The following is an 18,450-nucleotide window of genomic DNA, read 5'->3' as shown; positions in this document are numbered from 1 at the left end:
GTAATTTTAGGGGGTCACATAAAATATTTGAGGGATCTGTATATATATAGTCTATTTGCCGAAGCTAACGGGTTCCGGTAGTCCCAATCCCTCAACGTAGGTCCGCTTCTGTTTATTTATGTCTTAAGATATGATTTTTCTTCATTTAATATTTACTTTATTTATGTGTCATCTCCGTTTACTATTAAGGGTAAAATAAGAAAATAAATTGATTATATCTAAAATGACAGATAATTTGGGATAACTACTTTTAAAAATTACAATTAATAATGTGAGAGGGAGGCAATATAATTTTGATTTTGTACTTTGACTTGTCAAAGGTAGTAGTATAGATTAGAAAAGACATAATTCACGGGGAAGAATATGGGGAGATTTTTCATGGTTTACAGTGAAGACATGTTTTATAGGTCAAAAATAGAGTAGAGCTTTTACGCTATCACATGATGATTTAAATCTGTTTTCCCACTTAAAGGAAGTGTAAACTTGACGCCAAAAATAGATACTATTATGGTGTTATTTGCACCGGCTATTGTTTGACCTTGTGATTCTTGATTTCTGGACCCCATTTAAATATTAGCAACACTGTACTACTCCACACTGGTTATCTTTTTCCATTCTCGTTTTAAACTATTTGGTTCCATGATTATACTGTTATTGTTATTTTTTATTTGCAACAAATTAACGGAACTTTTCACTTGATTCAAAATGAAGCATGCCATTTTCGATCTTATGCACGTAAACTAGATGAGTATAACTATGGTTGCAGCTAATTTTTTTGCTTAATTAAGGAAAGTTAGAGTTAAGTATATTTAATTTGGGCCTGAATTCATATGCAAGTGTGAAACAAAATAGTTTACTCTTCAACAAATTTAGAAAAATTAGATAGGGCAGCAGCTTCAGAATAAATGCCTATGCCTTCGAGTAAAGACTTGAATATGATTTAGGTTCGATTCCCTTTGACAATTTGTTAAGTGTTCCTTTCGCATTAAGCGCACTAATAAAATGGCAAAAACAATTGTTTTTTTTTTCTTTTGATTTTCTGCTTTTGGTTGGCACTAATTGTTTTGGAATCCCTTCCATTTCACTTTGTCAATAAAAAAAGTAAAGCAAAAGGTAAATTAGAGAGCTCCAAAGTTGACACTCGAAACATTTTCATTGCAACTCAGCTGATTAGTCAGTCACGCAGCTAACAAAGAAGACAAAATTAATGCATCCTCACCAAACCAAAAATGATTCTAATCATTTGCACCAAACGTAACCAATACTAACACATACACAAAATAAAATAAATAATCCCTTCTTAAGTGATTTTTTTTTTTTTTTTGTGGTTCACAATATTTGATTTTTTCAGATATCAAGAAGGAATTAACCTTTTTTTTTAAAGTTGTCCTTGGAGTAAAGAGCATAGGAGTAGTTTGTTATATTTCTAATGAACAAATTAAGGTTAATATGATCAATTTTATTGTTAATTAATACTAAAGGGTATTTTCTTTAATATGTATGAAAAAAACCAAAAAATCACTTAAATGAACCGGAGTGAGTAAGTAGGAGTATCAGTTAATTGCAATAAATGATAAAAAAAAAAAATGCACGTCTTGTACATTATTTGTGGTAATATAGAATTGAAATTTTCTACCTTAATTCTACTACAGGAAAAGCAAAAAAGACTAAAAAGGTGCATAATACGAAGGGTAAATGCTCCGAGGGGTCGTTTGGCTGGGTGTATAAGAATAATTAGTAATGTTGGGATTAATTATGCTATGATTAGTTATGTTGAGATAATTTCTTATCAACTACATATTTGGTTTGGTGTATTAAAAATAAGGCGTAATACATACGGAGACACTTAAAGTTGACACGATCTTTCATTTAGACACCTGAACTTAAGAGAGTTCCTATTGAGCACGTATGTTACATGAACTTTGTTCCAATTAAACACTTCTTGCTGAGTTGGCACATAAAGTGAGTTTCACCCAATATGGGCGCGTGAAAAGCCCAAAAAACAGATTTTTTTTTTTATTTTTTTTTTATTTTCTTCTTCTTCTTTATGTCCACCACCATTTCCACCATTGCTTCCTCCACTTCCCGTCATATTCTCCGACTCAAATCGCTATTCTTCTTTCGAATCCCATACCAGATTCAAATTCAGCCGAAAACGAAAAGGTGAGTATTTGTGATTGGAAGAAAACAAAAAGGATACCACATACACTCATAAATCATTTCCGCTTAGCTAACACATCCTCACTATTTTCATCTTCATCAGTGTCAGAGGGAGGTGAAGGGTCAAGCCTAGCAGCATCAATGGCCCGCTTAATCACCTTCTCAACTTCATCGTCAGCCTCTTCATTCTCCTCCGCAGCCTGTTGGTTAGCCGAAGAAGAATAAGCGGGAAGAGAGCTTTTGAGAGCTGCAAATTTGGGAAACAAGTTAACATCGGAAGCTGTAGAGGTTGAACATGGTTGTTGGGGAATAGGGTTTTTGATTTTGGGGGTTTGCTTGGATTTGAGGGCACGGAAACGTTGATCGAGATCTGGATCGATGAATTGGGTGGAAGAACCACGAGCCATATGGGAATTGAGGCTGAGCTTGAGGAATACATCATCCTCTGCCGCCTGCAGCTGCTCTTCAACCTCGTCGTTTTCCGCCTTCTTCTTCCTCCTATTGTTGTTGTCGATACCTCTGCTCATTCTCTTCCTGTTGATGACACGGTACCACATTTGGTCAATTCAAACTTCATTATCTGTATTTTAGTGGAAATAACACTATATAGCTGAGGTGGACAAATAAAATGATGTGGCACGATTTATAATGGTTATTTTTGCCACGTAGACGGAGATTGCAGAACACGCGCTTGGTTAATTAATAAGCCAGCAAAAAACGTGTCTAATTGGTATGAGAATTGCCTAAGAAACGTGTCTAATTGGAAAGAGGTCTAGTTTAAGTGTCTAAGTGAAAGATCGTGCCAACTTTAGGTGTCTCCGTATGTATTACGACTAAAAATAATATGTATTGTATAATTATTTTAAAGAGTTATTTTATAGAGCAGTGGTTAGGCCTGCTATGTTGTATGGGACCGAGTGTTGACCGGTTAAAAATTCACACATTCAGAAGATGAAAGTAGTAGAGATGAGGATGTTGAGGTGGATGTGCGGGCATACAAGGATGGACAAGATTAGGAATGAAGATATTCGAGAGAAGGTGGGTGTGGCCCCCATGGAGGACAAGATGCGGGAAGCAAGACTCAGATGGTTTGAGCACATTCAGAGGAGGAGCACTGATGCACCAGTGAGGAGGTGTGAGCGACTGGCTGTGGTGGGCACGAAGAGAGGTAGAGGGAGACCTAAGAAGTATTGGGGGGAGGTGATCATGCAGGACATAACACGACTTAGGATTTTTGAGGACATCGCCCTTGACAGGGAATTGTGGAGGTCGAACATTAAGGTTGTAGGTTAGGGGAAGTTTGTGAATATTACTACAGTGCACTAGAGGGAGACTAGCCATTTAGGAGTTAGACTTAGGATGCTACTGATCAGCTACTGATGCAGGGCTGTATCTGTTGGATATTAGTATACCTTACATCCTTTTCTCCATCCTTTTCGTATTTCCTATATTTCTTATATTGTTGTTATTTTGTTATTTTATGTTATGTATTTTATGTTATTTATTATGAGTCTATTGATAGTACTAATATATTGTCTCTTGTTGCTCTCTTAAGCCGAGGGTCTCCGGAAACAGCCTCTCTGCCCTCGGGGTAGGGGTAAGGTCCGCGTACATATTACCCTTCCCAGGCCCCACTTGTGGAATTATACTGGGATGTTGTTGTTGTTGTAGTTATTTGTTACAAAAATACCATTCGACTGTTTGGAAAAGTTTTTAAAAGGGCAGTTCTGTCTTTGTACATTCTTATTCATGTATTAAGAATTATATGGTATTGCTAATGCCATGATTTACTATGTATAAAAATAATATTGAATAAGGTGTATAACTAATACATGTATAAATTACTAGTTATACATAAAATGAAAAATACTACTACCAAACAAGAATTAATAATATTAAATTAATACATACATTATTTTCCCTAATACATAATAATCAAACAACCCTAACTGCTAAAAATTCCTCCACCTCATCTTTTCATATTCCTTCCCCCAGACCCCACTTTATTTTGGCATATAGGAAATACTTGATAAAACAAAAATTTAAAAGTTACTTGTAAAATTTTATATTTAAAGTAAAGATTAGCAGTGCCTCAGATAAGATAGAAATTTAACAAAGAAAAATGGATTAAGTTATCTACTTCCATACTAATATGATTATGAAATATAAAAAAAGGTTTATTTCTCATAAAATGATATTTTAATTTAAAAAGTACTCCTACCACTATGGAGGAAATATATTATCTTTCCTCTTCCTCTTCACTTCATTATTCTTGTGTTTCTCTCCTTCTTCCTCTGAATTCTGAAATGCTGCTTCTCTGACATCCTCATTCTTTCCCTCTGAATTTCATCCTTTCTCCTTTAGCTTCCACCTAAAATATTGTCACTACTCTCTCTATAACCAAAATCAATTCTTTCCAAAAATAACCAAAATTCTTGAATTCCATAGTTATTTTCCTCTACAGTTCACAACCATGCCTGTAGTATTTTCAGAAAGCTCAAATATTTCAGACCAAATTAGATACAGAAAATCCAGAACCCAAAACCAACAACAAGATTTAGATCCAATTCCAATATTATCTTCTTCTACTCGCTCAAAGCCTACAATTTCCTCTCTACTTTTAGCACCATTTTCTCCTACAAGTCCAACCCATGAAAACCCAACAACAACCAGTACCACCTCTACAGTTATTTCCACTAAAAAGAAAAACTTTACGACATTTAGAGGACTTGGTTGTACGGCTTCATCACAAGTGTCGGTTCCTGCTGTAATTAGAACTTCTGCTGACTGGGATTCCAAGAGAGTCAAGAAGAAAAAACAGAACAGCAACAAGAACAAATCCGTTAATTCTGCTGTTAATGTTAACGGAGGAGGGATTGGGTGCAATAATATTAATGTTGTACTGAATAATACGTCATCATCATCGAGCTGTGTGGGTGTTCCTGATGTATGGTGTGGTCCTGGAATTGGATTAACTACTGATGCTGCTTCTGTTGATTGTGTTGTTTCAAGAAGACCCGTCTCTGGTAGGGGAAGAATTGAAAATGACAAGGTTACCCCTAGAGAGGTACTGTTATGTTTTGTTTTCTTGATTGTAGATTGCTTCAACATGAGAATTAATAGGCATAGTTTGTTTACTGTTGGATTTTACTTATTGTTCTTGGTTTCATATGATCTTTAAGTCTTAAGCTTTGGATTTTCTCTTGGACTTTTGGTGAAGCATCTTTCACTAGGTTAAGGATGCGTATAGTAGACCCTTGTGGTTCGTCCCTTTACTTTAGTGCACCGGACCACCCTTTATATCTTTCACCAGGTTGAATTTCAGGGTCAAGGCAATTTCTCTCTCATTGTTATATCTGTTATTCTGAAATTAGCTTTCAGTGGTAACATTATCTTTTAATTTAATTCATTAGCTGGTTTATGTTTAGAGTTAGCTGATGATGAAAGTGGGAAGGTGCTCCTCAGTGGATTAGGATGTCATCTCTTTACCTCCCTGCTCTCTATGCTGTAGCATACGTCCTTTAGACTTGTCAATTGCTGATATTTCTAATACTGCATTTTACCATCTTTCCCTCAAAGAATTGAAGTTTTTGATTCTCAAAGTTATTTGGTAAGTCATGCTTACTGATCCTACATAATAAAAAAGAAAAAAAGGGTCATGCTTGGTTATCCTTCTGCTCGATCTCTCATTGTCAGTTCTGCTTGTTTTTCTCGCTTTTGTACTTCTTTGCCTCGCTGTGAAGTGACAGTAATTCATTTTCTCACCAGTTTCACTTTTGAATTTATGTTGTAACTTCAGCTTAATGGAGTCAGTAGATGAATGTTGAGTATATAGTTTACGTTTTATTTTTTTATAAAGTTGGTTATAAGGTTTACACAAGTTAATTCTTGCAAATCTAACAATTGTTTCCTTTTGTTTCTGTACAGCGATCTACATATCCTGTACGAAGAATGGTGAGCCCAGAAGACAACCCTTTTCTGGATATGGAAAGTAGCCTTGGTGTGCCGCGATCCCAAGTAGAATTATTTGCATCTAGGCATCATCGGCATTCTCGCCATGGTTACCCGGAAGGGCTTGCTGAGGTGAGTTAATACATACTTTACTGCCACACAGATTTTGTTATATCTTGCTGCTTCACTGCCTTTTGTCATGTAAATTGCGAAGTTGTCATTCGTGCGCGAATGTCCAAGTAAAAGTTAGTTTCCGGTGCTCAGGAGCATCTAGCTATGATCCCACAGTACCTTGCTGAACAATGATCTCGACTCTTTAGAATATCTATTAATTCTACAATTGTCATTTTCTTTAGAAGGAAACGATATAAGGGAAATAGGTTTTTGCACAACTTTTTGTCCAAATTATTGCTGGAACACAGCAATCTGAGCAGCTTGGTATAGAGGCTTTGCATGCTGATGCATCCTGCTAACGATTTTTACCTTAGTGTTTTAAATATGTCTGGTTAGCTAGGAAGATACCCAGCATATCGTTTATTGACTTGTTTAAATTAGTTGTGATTGCCAAATAAAATTAAATGAGAGGTCATGCTTAGCCCCACAAGGAAATGCTCGTGCTCGTTTTATCACAGGAATTGAGCATCATTGGCTCAATGCTGTCAAAGTTTGATGCTATAGTTTTTTTTTTTTGATTTGCACCGGGTGTCCGAGTTTCTTCGAGCCCCGACTATTCCCGGGGGTGCACAGGCCCTCGGTAAGGAGTTTCTCGCAAGTGCACCACGGTTAATTCAGGTTTTACCCAATCCGATGGCCCTCAGAAATTGTTTGCACCCAGTGGGTTTCGAACTTGAGACCTTGAAAGGGAGCAAACTGCTCCCCAAGGCTCAAGTCAATTGCCACCAGACCAACCCCAGAGGTTAATTCAGTTTGATGCTATAGTTTAAGAGACATAGTAAACAAAAGTGTTTTCTCTTTTGGGAAACATCATAAACTTAATCTGATTTCTGTCCTTCCAATTGCCATGCCTTAAATTGCTTTATGATCTTAATAATGGTAAAGCCGTCTGTGGTCCTAATTTAATGGAGTATCCTTGTTTAAGAGTTGAGGAGAAATGCACAATGGGATAATGTGCATGGACTTTGGGGGATAATGTTTGCTTAAGGTTCTGAAATGTGATAGTCTACAATACTTCGTCACTGTAATCTCCTGTATTCTGCCTGACTGCCATGGATCAACTGGAACCAATCTTAGGAAGATAATATGCATGATCTTTGTGGGGTGTGATTGCAGATTGTGATGCTTCAAAATAGTCTTATGGGAGGAAGGACAGTTGGTCTTGATCGATATCGGGACTTGAGACTTGACGTGGATAACATGTCATATGAGGCAAGTCATTCCCTTGTCAATCTAGCCATCCTTTTAAATATATCTCATCTTCTCATAATCAATGATCACCGTTTAAATAAACAGGAATTGCTGGAACTTGGTGATAAAATTGGATATGTCAACACAGGATTGAGAGAAGACGAGATAGCTCGATGTGTTAGAAGGACCAGGCCCTTCTTTTTGAATAATTTCTCTCTTATCCGCACAGAATTGGAAAGGAAGTGCAGCATCTGTCAGGTTTATTTCTAAAAAAAAATCTCTAGACATTATTTTCGTTACTTGCTTTTCTTGAAAACTTAGTTTGGTTGTTCTAACAGTTGACACTTTGTCCTTTCTGCTTCTCCCAATACAGGAGGAATATGAGGCTGAGGATGAGATGGGAAAGCTGGATTGTGGACACTTCTATCACATTCGTTGTATAAAGCAGTGGCTAATGCAAAAAAATAGTTGCCCCGTCTGTAAATCTGCAGCTATGTCTAATGACTAAACATCAAAAACATTTCCACCCCTCATGAACCTGTTGTTCTTTCTGTATAGCTTCTGTTGTCATTACAAGCTAGAAAATTCTTTACAGGGCGTTTCTATCCTATTTTATTACTGAGACTGATGGTTCTGTTGTTTGAGTGGCAATCCAATATGGGTTGAAACGAGTGGTATACAATGTATTAGCCTTCTTGTTTGAGTACAGGGTTGAATGGTACAAAATCTACTACAATTAATTTTACATGTATTTCAGATGAGTTTCTGCTATTCTATGTCAAGATTGGTTTGGTGCTTCATAATACAATTCAAATTTCATGGCAGTTTAGTCCGTTTGTTTATATTTGCACCCCAGCACCAAACCGCAACTTTATTGCTAGAGGGGAAATTATTGGATGAAAATAGATGTGAGGCTCAAATTGACAAGTGCTGCATCTGGTATACGTATCTTTATTGAGGTGGGTATTTTGGTCTAGATAATGGAAAACTTGACACCATCATGTTACCATTTAAGGAGTGGGCCATCTCATATAGTCATATTTAAGTGAAGTGCATTGAGCTTTCTTAATAGTGGGTCAGTACCAGGCAATCACTTTCGCCAAAATAAATGGACCTTGATTCCTTCATTTTGTGATCAAGATTTGTGGACTGTGAGTGGGCACGACGTCAACCTCAATATCTCTATTGCTATAACAATGAAATTAGAGCAAAATCAAAATGGCCATAAATGCAACTGCACTATGAATGAATTGTATTTTTCATGCTTCATAACTGCATATCTCTTACCCACAGTGGTTCCTAGTTATCTTTCAAATGGAACTCAACGTACATATCACTAGAGTTGGATTGTTTGAGCTGCTGTCTTGACGCCCATCTCATGTCCCATGCATCCCATGTAGGATTAAAGGTTAAGCTTCTCCCACTGTTGCACAATATTTTCACTGTGGCAGAGATAATCCATCGATGAAAGAGTTAGTAATCTGCTACAACTTAACTCGGCACTGGTTGCAGAGGATGCTACACTCTATCATGTCGACTGAGGAATTCAATTATATATGGGTATACTTGATAGAAGGCCTGCATTTAGAACTTCTTCTGCTTAATAATAGGTCCATTTAGGTTAATAAAATTTGGAAAAAATTGAAAAACTAATTTTATATCACATACCATTCGTCCACCGACTAGATCATAATGGCCATAATTTGGACCCCGAGGTTCACCAAAAACTTTATACGTGACCAAGTCTTCAGGAATCAGCTTGGCAGTTTCTAGTAGGTTAACATGGCAGTAAAAAGTTAGCAGTCAGCTTAAAGAAATGACCGGAAGAAGGTAAATATATGAGTGAGCATGATAACAAATCACAAAATGATATTCTACCATACACAGCTTCAGGAGGACAAATAAGGTCTCTGTCCCCTGCAAGAGCTAAAACAGGCACATTGCTTTTGTGAAGATGGTCTTTGTAAAAGAAAGTCCCACTTCTATTCCTTAGACCACCCTTTTGGAAGACTGTTGATAGCTGTGACAGAAGTTTAGCAGGAATAGTGCCTGCACAAATGTAACCATGTGATACTCCATAAATAATGCCGAAAAAGTACTCAAAGAGTTTCTTTTATCTTTTTTCTTTCTTATATTCTTATTCAGTAAGGATGCAACATTTTAATCTATTGAAGGCTTTATGATAGATGTTAGCAACATGTTAGCAATGGTCTAATGGTCTCAAAGACGGTTGATGCAACACAACAGTTGACAAACTCAGTCAATTTATACATCAAAATACTTGGACGGGGATCTGCTTGACAGAGATTTGGTATGGTTAAATTTAGAGTAATATCAGAAATAAATTCTTGTTATGCTTTTTTGTCTACAATAAATGCGAGTGTTTTTTAAACTAAAGGTTTTTAAAAGTTTTAATGGAGTACAGCACAGAGTAACAGAAACATAACATTATAAACTATCCAAGTTCAAATGTGCTGATGTCCTCAGGTAGAATATATGTGATGACACCCAAATGATTGGAGGAGTAAAACGTTAGATTCATTTGTGCAATGACATAGCAGTCCATGATAATCGACAGCCGTGGAAAACTAAGAAAGTGAAACAAGATTTCTTGTATAATAACACCTATCACAGGCAAATGCTTCTACGAACAGTGTGAAAAAAACTTGATTGCCTGTTGGATATTGCTGTTCTTGTGTAATGCCGTACAAGGATACCAATCTTGTTTAGGATGGAGTGCACTTGTCATCCCAAGTCAACAGTTCACCTAAGATGGAACCAATTATATCATTTCCCTTTAAGGCTTTCACTAGCAGGAAGCGACTAACCATAAAAGTAGAGAATCAATAAATGGAGCTGACAAAGAAAACCCCACAAGTCAATCATGTTTTGCATCTCTTCTCAGTGATGGTTATGATCTTCGACGAAGAAAGAAAACCAGCCATACTTACAAAAGTTTTTCAAGACAAGTCTCTCAAACATTTCCGGATGCATCATATTTTCCGCAGATATCTGAGGATTTAACCATGATAAGAGATATGGAGGATGAGATGCAAGAGGATAGATGGCTGCGAGTAATGCTCCGAGTGGAACAACTGGAAGATTCACAGCCTTTGCAGGATCTACCTGTGCATCCACCAACAATTAAAATCCTCCTTTCATCACATTAGAGATAAGCAAAAGTTGCAGTATATTTGAAACCCTAAAGTGCACCACATGATGTCTTCCATTTTACTTACTAAGGGTAAAAGTGTTTTCAGGGATGACCGTGAAGTAGTGTAGTCCAGTGATGAACCCAAAGTGATGACTGATGCCAACTCGGTGCACTTTCCTCTGGAACCTGGTAAATTGATACACATTAATTTATATGCATGTATATATATACTGCATGAAGTGACACATATCGTCCCTCTTTACCAAAATGTTTGGCGGCACTTTTCTCTTTCCAAGATACAGACTAAATAAACTTAGACCTAATTTCACCATTTTGATACTAGGAGAATTGCAACTTATAGTACTCATTGGTTAGTTTAAAATATCTAAATTTTGAGATAAATTAGTCTATCCTGCTTTTAGCTATGAGATTTAGTCAAATTGACTCTCGAGGAGTAATTGTTTAATAATAAACACACTGCTAGTAATCGTTCCTTTTGCTGAATAAAAAACCAAAGCACAAACCAAAGGATTATTTGATTAACTTGGGCTACCATTTTTCCCCAAACCTAAGACTAGAAAATACAAGAGTAGTGATGGATCAGAAGGTGTTATACCATTTTGTGAGAGCATTGCATACAGCAAGATACCTCCCATAGAATGGCCAATAGCGAGCAACTTTCCGTCCTTCGGTCTGCATTGGTTCCTTATGTAGTCCATCTACATAAACAAAAACAGAAGCACTAACTAGTAACTAATGCAAGTCAAGTGCATAAATATAATAATCTTAGAAAAGCTCCTGTATTATATTACACAAGGAGATAAAGACCAATCTATTCAAAATCCATGCCACGAGATGTCACCTCACCGCTGTAGGCACATCTTCTTCCAAGTAATGATCGAAGTCCCAGTTATACTTCCCAATCAGATGAAGCTGTTTCAAGAAATCTTCTACTGTAATAGAAAAGCGGTTTTGCAGACCAGTAAACTGAGAGATTGGTTGTTGACTTTCCTCAACAATATTTCCAAGTCCGTGACCAAATTCCCTGAGTTGGCTTGTAATAGTAGACACTTGTGTTGCATCTTGTAATCCTGAATTTTTTACCCAAATATGAATGTGATGGCAATGAAACCGCCTTTTTAACAGGGTTTTACATTTTTTTCCAATTGCTTCCTGATTGATTTTGTATGCTAAGGGATAAATAATCCATTAACACTGACCTTCATCTTGACTAACTTTTGCGCTCAAGCCAGCTCCTCGAACTTCAAGAATCCAAGTATCAAATCCTTGGTGAGACATATATCGTGCAAAAGATGACTGCAGAGTAATCAAAAAATTTCATTTGAAAGTTAACCATCAAACTGACATCTAGCTAAAATCAAAGACAAACCAAAAACTGCGAAATCAGAATAAAGTTTAACAATCCACATCAGCTCACACAGATATCTTTTGCTTTTATCTTGCACTACATATTGACGAAAGCCGTATGAACAATCTAAGAGAGCAGAAAAAGCACCATACCCTCAGGTATAATGAGATGACTGAACTTTGTAATTGGACAGGTACATGGTGTACAATATATTGTACATTTATGATAATAAAGTGTGAAAAAACTATCTCCAGAAGCATAGATGGTATGGTAATTTTCACAGGCTGTTATAAAATTTGGACAACAACAACAATAAACCCAGTGAAATCCCACAAGTGGAGTCTGGGCAGAGTAGTGTGTATGCATACCTTACCCCTACCTTGGACATTTAAACAAATAAATGTTAAACATGAAACAACCATCCCATTATTGGAGGTGAAAGATTGGAGGAAATGTACTGATGTTAGCGTATCAGTTATTAAGAGAATAGGATACAGCCAAATCGTCTTATGAGCCATGGACTTAACATACAAGTTACTCTGCTAATGCATTACGTACGACAGGACAAAAAGTGTGCAAAGGAAAATCTTGAAGGTATAAGCAAATACTCTATCATCAACAAGATGCCCGTAAAATTTGGAAAAAGGAGTAGCCCAGTGGGGCATGTTGAGGAGGAATAAAAAAGCAGAGACTTACACCAGGAGCAAGATCATAGCCAATGGCATTAGTGCCTACTCCGGACAATAATAACAGAGGATGATTCCTGCGGCTCCGCTGCACACGCATTTTCACATTATATCTATAATATTCGGAAGGTAAAGGGGAACGAGGCTTTCCAAGCTTAATATATATGTATATTAATGTGTAATGTAATAATATTTTTTTAGATTTTCTATAAACATATTATAGAGTTCAATTTCAATGTAGAGCACCTGTGGTGAAGGCAAGTAGCGCCATAGGGCGAGTTTCCATTCATTGTTGGGAAGGGGAACGTAATGAAGCTCATCGGCCGTACAAACAGAGGGCTTAGGGCTGGTTTTACCACCTGCGCGTGGCCTCAGCATCTGCGGTGGACTAACAACGGCAGCGACGGGTTCTCCGGCGGAGAAAGACGGAAGGCCAGCCGGCGCGTGAATCGCCCAACGGAGATCCGATGGAGCAAAAGCAACCATTTTATTACACTAGTATTAATTTTTCTAGTATAGCATGAAAGGCATTAATATTTGATGCGTAAGGTGCGAATTTCCAAATTCTCGTTTTATTCATATTTGTTGCTTTCAGTTTTCATCAATCAATGTGATAGTATCTTAAATGCATGCAACATGTGCACGTGTCCGGTCCACGGGATAACAGTAGTTCCTCAATCCCAATTTTATTAAATATATAAATATCGTACATTATAATGTGATATAAATAGTAATTAAGAAATGGTTAAAAAGGTTACGTAAGGGAAAAAATATCACATAAATTTGAAAATTATAAAAATTGTAGTAATATTATCGGGAATAAAATGGCTTGTGGAGGAAAGACAGTGATAGAAGGCAATTATCCAGGAAAAGAGTAGAAGAGGACAGAGGAAGTAACGTGAAAGAGAGAAGTGCCCCTTTTGGCCACAGCCTGGCCGGTTCCAGATTACATATTGAGATATTTGATTTCTTATCCAATTGGTATATTAGTGAAAGACGCAATTGAGTAACATCAACAACACAAAGATCTTCTCAGTATTGTAAAATCTCATTGCATGGAAAAAGAAAGTCAATGACAACAAGTACACAAACATTAGCTCTGTCCAATTAAAATATCATTGCTTGGATATTTAAGTGGAAGCCTTCAATATTGTTGCCACAAAAGTCTCATTGCAAAATTAAAACTGCTGTCTGAAAGCATCTTCTGGAAAATTATGTCCATTCACTTTAGTAAATATCTACAAAATAATTGAGATTTTTCTTTGAGTAGTGTAGTAGTAGTTGACAAGCAAACAAGGGGAGCAATACCCCAAATGAAGTTTCAACTAAGGTTTTTATTCTTTATTAATGAATAAATGCAAGCATGATTCAGAATGTCATCCTTGAGGTGACGAAAAGTTTACAAGAGAAAGAATGTGTTTAGCAATTTCAACAGATGCATCTGGCTTCGCAGCCTTGAGCGCTCTCTCAGACATCTCTGTCATCAATCCCTCATTATCTGCACAAAACAGCATGGTGCATCAGGAGGACCGATGCAATAAGAATTAGCGGAAAGATTTTGATCAGGACAATAACATGTTTCAGAAAACACTTTAAAAAATGCATCTAGAGCAACCAAAAGGATCCAAACCAGAGGATGCTAAAGTGCAAAGCTGATCAAAGACAAAGGCAAGTATTGTTCATAAACCCGAAAACCTCCACTGCCTACTCAAATTAAATAAGTAGAAAATCACAGCTGAACAGAAACAAGATAAAATAGGTAGAACAAGAATAGAGGCCATTACTCAAATGGTCACTCAACTATCCTAAATTATCTCCTAAAGTCACTTTTCTTTTGTTTGTAACAACAAAGTCACTGAACTATGCATATTGCACTCAGAAGGTTACTCAACTAGATTTTCCAAATTTTGGATTGCCAAATACCTATTTTACCCTCTAAATTATAAGCATTTATCTTTTGAGTACAATTTAGAGGGTAAAATAGGTATTTGGCAATCCAAAATTTGGAAAATCCAGTTGAGTGACCTTCTGAGTACAATAGGCATAGTTCAGTGACTTTGTTATTGCAAATGAAAGAAAAGTGACTTTAGGAGATAATTTGGGATAGTTGAGTGACACATTAATCTAGGCCATGACAAGACTATGGTAAAATACTTTCTGTCTGAAGAGAAATACACTAGAGGTACTGAAGTAGTAGAACAAATCTAAAGTATGATTCCTTGTTCATTTTCTAAATTTTAGATTTTAGTATGTGCATAACACCTTATATGCACCATTCGACACAAGACTGCTGCTATTTATGAATTTCGGTATTTTTTGGAAGTCATCTAAAACACAAGCTGGCCCTTTCCAGATATCCTCTGTACTACTGACATTATTATTCCGATGAACACATTACATCTTGTGAGAAAAGCACATACTCCTAATCTTCAGCAACTTGAAGCAACTAAGCAACATGTTTAATCTCTTATTTGTTTTTACTACACTCAATAAACTAAGGCACCGTAGCTCTGTTGTTTATTCACTTTCCTGTGGATTCTTGTTTTATATGTGGATACTAAGACAGGCACAAATACAGTTAAAATCTACACATACATCAACCAATCTAAAGTGTCACAGATAACCATCTTGAATGTTTACACCACCCCACCACCCTCTGGTATGTCTCAAGTGTGTCAAAGATTCTGTGATTACTGATTTGTGAGGACATCAGGAAAGCGTCATACTTGTTGCAGCCCGGTAAATGTACCTGCATCCTCTTTCAGCATATTTCTAAAATGTGAGGATAGCTTTTAAGATATTTCAGATCATAAAGACTAAAAGTGATATTTCTAGTTTAAGCTAGACAAACATGACCTTGGCTGCGGTCGGATCAATTACTAAAACCAGGTACATTTATAGACTTGATACCACGCTAACTCAAGCCCCTCCAGTTTTACAAATTATTAGTCACGCCAACATCCACTGTGAATTTATAGATTTCATATGCAGAAACAAAACCATAGATAGTCAGGTGAAGAGAAAAAGTAAAGTTTATTAAACAAAACCATGACAGCAAGATGACGTATGGATTGTTTTTTGAGTAATTGCAATAGTCAGAATAATACACATACGAGACAGAACACCATACCTAAAATTTCTTCAATCGCACTTTTAAGAGTCAGAGAGTCAAGTTCATCTTCAGTTATAACCCTCGAACCAGCTACATCGGCCATTAGACAAGCATTGTGAAATTGATGTCCTTCAGCCACATTTGGTGAAGGTATCTGCAAAAATTTCACGAGAAAGCTATAAAGAAGTGTTTTGCCAAGATTAACGAACTAATCTCTCAAGGAATGTGAAACACCAGAGTTGTAAAACCATGGAGGCAATATATGTTCATAAACATATAGGTAAGAACGGATTTCTTTTCATTTATAATGAGAAGAAACGAGAAGCCATACTTCAGCTATGAATTGTAAGTTAACGTAAATTTTGGACAAATGCTATGGTCCTCTACTTAATCTCTCTCGAATATTCTCCAACTATCTAATCGCGATCATTCAGAGGGGCTGCTATTTTGATGCATATTGCGTGTCCAATAAACACTACACATGAATAGAGTTGTCCTCCCATCAAATTTCCTCCCAAAAATGGTAAAATCAAATCGTGAGCCACAAGGCCTTTTGCATCATGGATCTGTAAAATGTCAGACAGAATATTTGTTTATTACCAGAATACAAGGTTTCCCAGCAGCCAAGATTTCAGAGCAGATCATTGCTCCAGCTCTAGATACAATAAGGTCTGCAGCTGAGTATGCTAAATCCATAGAATGCAAGAACCTTCACCAAGATAGGATAAAATCAGATTAAAACGGATAAAAGGACACCTCTTATCTTAAAGAAATTTGCCTGAAATGCAAAATTTGCCATATAGTAATCCACAATTCTCCAGTTTATATCAGGAAATAAAACATCTATAGCAGTAATGATGAAATATGGTTTTTCGTTTAAATGAAACAACACTCACGGGGTAATGTATAATCGGGGATGGAATTTTACGAGGCTCTCCATCTCATCAAATGCTAGAACGCCTGTCTGCCATATTAAAAACAAGTCTTTCCGTTCGTCTAACATTTCAGAATACAAATGCAAGATAGCTACATTAAGTGCATTGGCACCCAAAGAGCCACCAAGAATCAACACCACTTTACCGTCCCCCTTCCCTACAACCGCCTTTGAAAAGAAATGACGCCTTGCCACAGCCTTGGATGCATATTGCCTCAACGACAATCTCACAGGATTTCCGCACACCACGCATTTGTTCTTTTGCCAAAAACAATCAACACTAGAATTAAATGCAGCAAACACTTTGTCAGCAAATAATGAAAGCACCCGATTTGCTACACCGGGTACTGAATTTTGTTCTTGGATTGCTAGTTTAATGCCTTTAAGTCCAGCAGCTAGGCAAATCGGAAAAGAAACAAACCCACCAGTTCCAATTACTATATGGGGTTTGAACTCTTGAAGTATTAGGAAACTTTTGATTAGGGATTTAATGAGAATATAAGGGAGGACGAATACGTTGTACAGAGAGATGAAGGGCCGGCCCAATGGTGCGGCTTGAATCGGTGTAAACGAATATCCTGCTGTTGGCACTGCAGTGCTCTCCATTCCAGTTGGGAGCCCAACAAACAGTATTTGGGCATTTGGGTCAAGGGTTTTGAGATCATCAGCAATGGCAATAGCTGGGTATATATGGCCACCTGTGCCCCCTGCGGCCAATATGATTCGAAGAGTGTCAGTTCCAGTTCCAGCAGCTGCTGTTGATGCATTGGTGGTTTGATCTTTGGGTTTGTTTAGAGAGAGACAGCTACTGATCTTGAGATTCCTGAAGTCAAAGCAAAAAATTGAGATATTTTACGCACAATAGATACAAACAAAAGCATATAAGTAACGACTATATTTATGGAGAGAAGAGAAACAGAGCCTGCCTAGATTGAAGTTGAACGGAGATTTGGGTTAAAAATAACCGGCGGTTCAGTGAAAGTTGGGAGTGTAAATTGATGGCAGTAAACATGATCGAGAAGGAATATGAAGAAGACAGAATCAAGATTCAGGGTACACATCTGTCTGCTCAAACATTAGATCTTTACTAGATTCTGCCTTAGGTAGGTAGATAAATAGAAATTTGAACTCATGCTTTTTGTTCAATAGTAGTAAATGTTTTCACAACTCCCAACCTCGTCCATTCTATTTAATTATTGTGCTACAGCTCTAAGGTTCTTTCAATTATAAATTTGAATGGATCTTATGGTTACAACTTTTTGCAGGTTCTTGTGTTCTTTCTATTTCCTCTAACTTCTGATTTAAGACGTCTTGTCCTTTCCTGGGGTTATTTTCCTTCTACTGTTGTTATTAACTGGTCAACAAGGATTCAGGCCAAAAACCTTCAATTTCAACAGGTGAGTGTAAATCTCAATTTTGACTTTGTTATATCGTACACTTTACCAATCCGAATCCGATTAAAGCTTGAAGTTTTTGGATCGATTGGAAATTGTACTCGACGAGAATTGCATAAGCTCATGATTGCTGCTGTCTCCTCTCCTTGTCGGTTAATTTTTCGGTTTTTTCATTTTAAAAGTGATGCTGTAATTTACATTACTGTTTTATACTGAATTCACACAGCATATATATATATATATATTGTTGCGGAAGCCAAATGTATATAGTGTAAATAAGTAACAACTACTATACCAAAAATTATGACAGCCACCAAATAATAAA

General features: G+C 36.8%; 4 protein-coding genes across 5 annotated transcripts; 1 reads left to right on the top strand and 3 right to left on the bottom strand.

The window, feature by feature from the left end:
• Positions 1-2,216: 2,216 nt before the first annotated feature.
• On the bottom strand, positions 2,217-2,717 carry LOC104244923 (uncharacterized). The gene has a single exon (XM_009800440.2). The coding sequence runs from the start codon at positions 2,715-2,717 to the stop codon at positions 2,217-2,219; it is 501 nt and encodes a 166-aa protein (XP_009798742.2).
• Positions 2,718-4,425: 1,708 nt separating this feature from the next.
• Positions 4,426-8,300, top strand: LOC104244922 (uncharacterized). The gene is made up of 5 exons (XM_009800439.2): positions 4,426-5,227; positions 6,088-6,243; positions 7,402-7,497; positions 7,582-7,734; positions 7,850-8,300. Exons 1-5 carry the CDS (start codon positions 4,634-4,636, stop codon positions 7,982-7,984), a joined length of 1,134 nt encoding a protein of 377 aa, XP_009798741.1. The 5' UTR covers positions 4,426-4,633; the 3' UTR covers positions 7,985-8,300.
• Positions 8,301-8,718: 418 nt separating this feature from the next.
• Positions 8,719-13,259, bottom strand: LOC104244921 (uncharacterized). Its single transcript, XM_070171421.1, has 10 exons — positions 12,932-13,259; positions 12,696-12,773; positions 11,851-11,947; positions 11,498-11,721; positions 11,247-11,349; positions 10,716-10,816; positions 10,428-10,602; positions 9,355-9,525; positions 9,145-9,245; positions 8,719-9,054 (listed from the first exon to the last, which is right to left on the bottom strand). Exons 1-10 carry the CDS (start codon positions 13,169-13,171, stop codon positions 8,995-8,997), a joined length of 1,350 nt encoding a protein of 449 aa, XP_070027522.1. The 5' UTR covers positions 13,172-13,259; the 3' UTR covers positions 8,719-8,994.
• A 740-nt stretch (positions 13,260-13,999) lies between these two features.
• On the bottom strand, positions 14,000-17,923 carry LOC104244919 (uncharacterized). Of its 2 annotated transcripts, XM_070171422.1 has the most exons (6): positions 17,658-17,923; positions 17,248-17,554; positions 16,694-16,989; positions 16,398-16,506; positions 15,816-15,951; positions 14,000-14,183 (listed from the first exon to the last, which is right to left on the bottom strand). In XM_070171422.1, exons 1-6 carry the CDS (start codon positions 17,741-17,743, stop codon positions 14,062-14,064), a joined length of 1,056 nt encoding a protein of 351 aa, XP_070027523.1. In that variant the 5' UTR covers positions 17,744-17,923; the 3' UTR covers positions 14,000-14,061. The 2 variants fall into 2 exon arrangements, with proteins under 2 accessions (XP_070027523.1, XP_009798739.1); XM_009800437.2 differs by having other exon boundaries at positions 16,694-17,554; positions 17,658-17,922.
• Positions 17,924-18,450: the final 527 nt, after the last annotated feature.

Source organism: Nicotiana sylvestris, chromosome 3 (assembly GCF_000393655.2).
Source record: "Nicotiana sylvestris chromosome 3, ASM39365v2, whole genome shotgun sequence".
Lineage (NCBI taxonomy): Eukaryota > Viridiplantae > Streptophyta > Magnoliopsida > Solanales > Solanaceae > Nicotiana > Nicotiana sylvestris.
This window is presented reverse-complemented; position numbering and strand designations above follow the sequence as displayed.

What these genes read in the sequence shown, in the direction of transcription:
- LOC104244922 (XM_009800439.2), top strand. Translation starts at nt 4,634, where the DNA reads ATGCCTGTAGTATTTTCAGAAAGCTCAAATATTTCAGACCAAATTAGA. An exon ending in ACAAGGTTACCCCTAGAGAG is followed by an intron (nt 5,228 to 6,087) that starts GTACTGTTATGT and finishes GTTTCTGTACAG; the next exon opens with CGATCTACATATCCTGTACG. An exon ending in ACCCGGAAGGGCTTGCTGAG is followed by an intron (nt 6,244 to 7,401) that starts GTGAGTTAATAC and finishes GTGTGATTGCAG; the next exon opens with ATTGTGATGCTTCAAAATAG.
- LOC104244923 (XM_009800440.2), bottom strand. Translation starts at nt 2,717, where the DNA reads ATGTGGTACCGTGTCATCAACAGGAAGAGAATGAGCAGAGGTATCGAC.
- LOC104244919 (XM_009800437.2), bottom strand. Translation starts at nt 17,743, where the DNA reads ATGTTTACTGCCATCAATTTACACTCCCAACTTTCACTGAACCGCCGG. An exon ending in CTGGGAAACCTTGTATTCTG is followed by an intron (nt 15,952 to 16,397) that starts GTAATAAACAAA and finishes AAATTTTTGCAG; the next exon opens with ATACCTTCACCAAATGTGGC. An exon ending in TGCGATTGAAGAAATTTTAG is followed by an intron (nt 14,184 to 15,815) that starts GTATGGTGTTCT and finishes TGTTTTGTGCAG; the next exon opens with ATAATGAGGGATTGATGACA.
- LOC104244921 (XM_070171421.1), bottom strand. Translation starts at nt 13,171, where the DNA reads ATGGTTGCTTTTGCTCCATCGGATCTCCGTTGGGCGATTCACGCGCCG. An exon ending in GCTATGATCTTGCTCCTGGT is followed by an intron (nt 11,948 to 12,695) that starts GTAAGTCTCTGC and finishes ATTACTCTGCAG; the next exon opens with TCATCTTTTGCACGATATAT. An exon ending in AAAAGTTAGTCAAGATGAAG is followed by an intron (nt 11,722 to 11,850) that starts GTCAGTGTTAAT and finishes TAAAAAATTCAG; the next exon opens with GATTACAAGATGCAACACAA.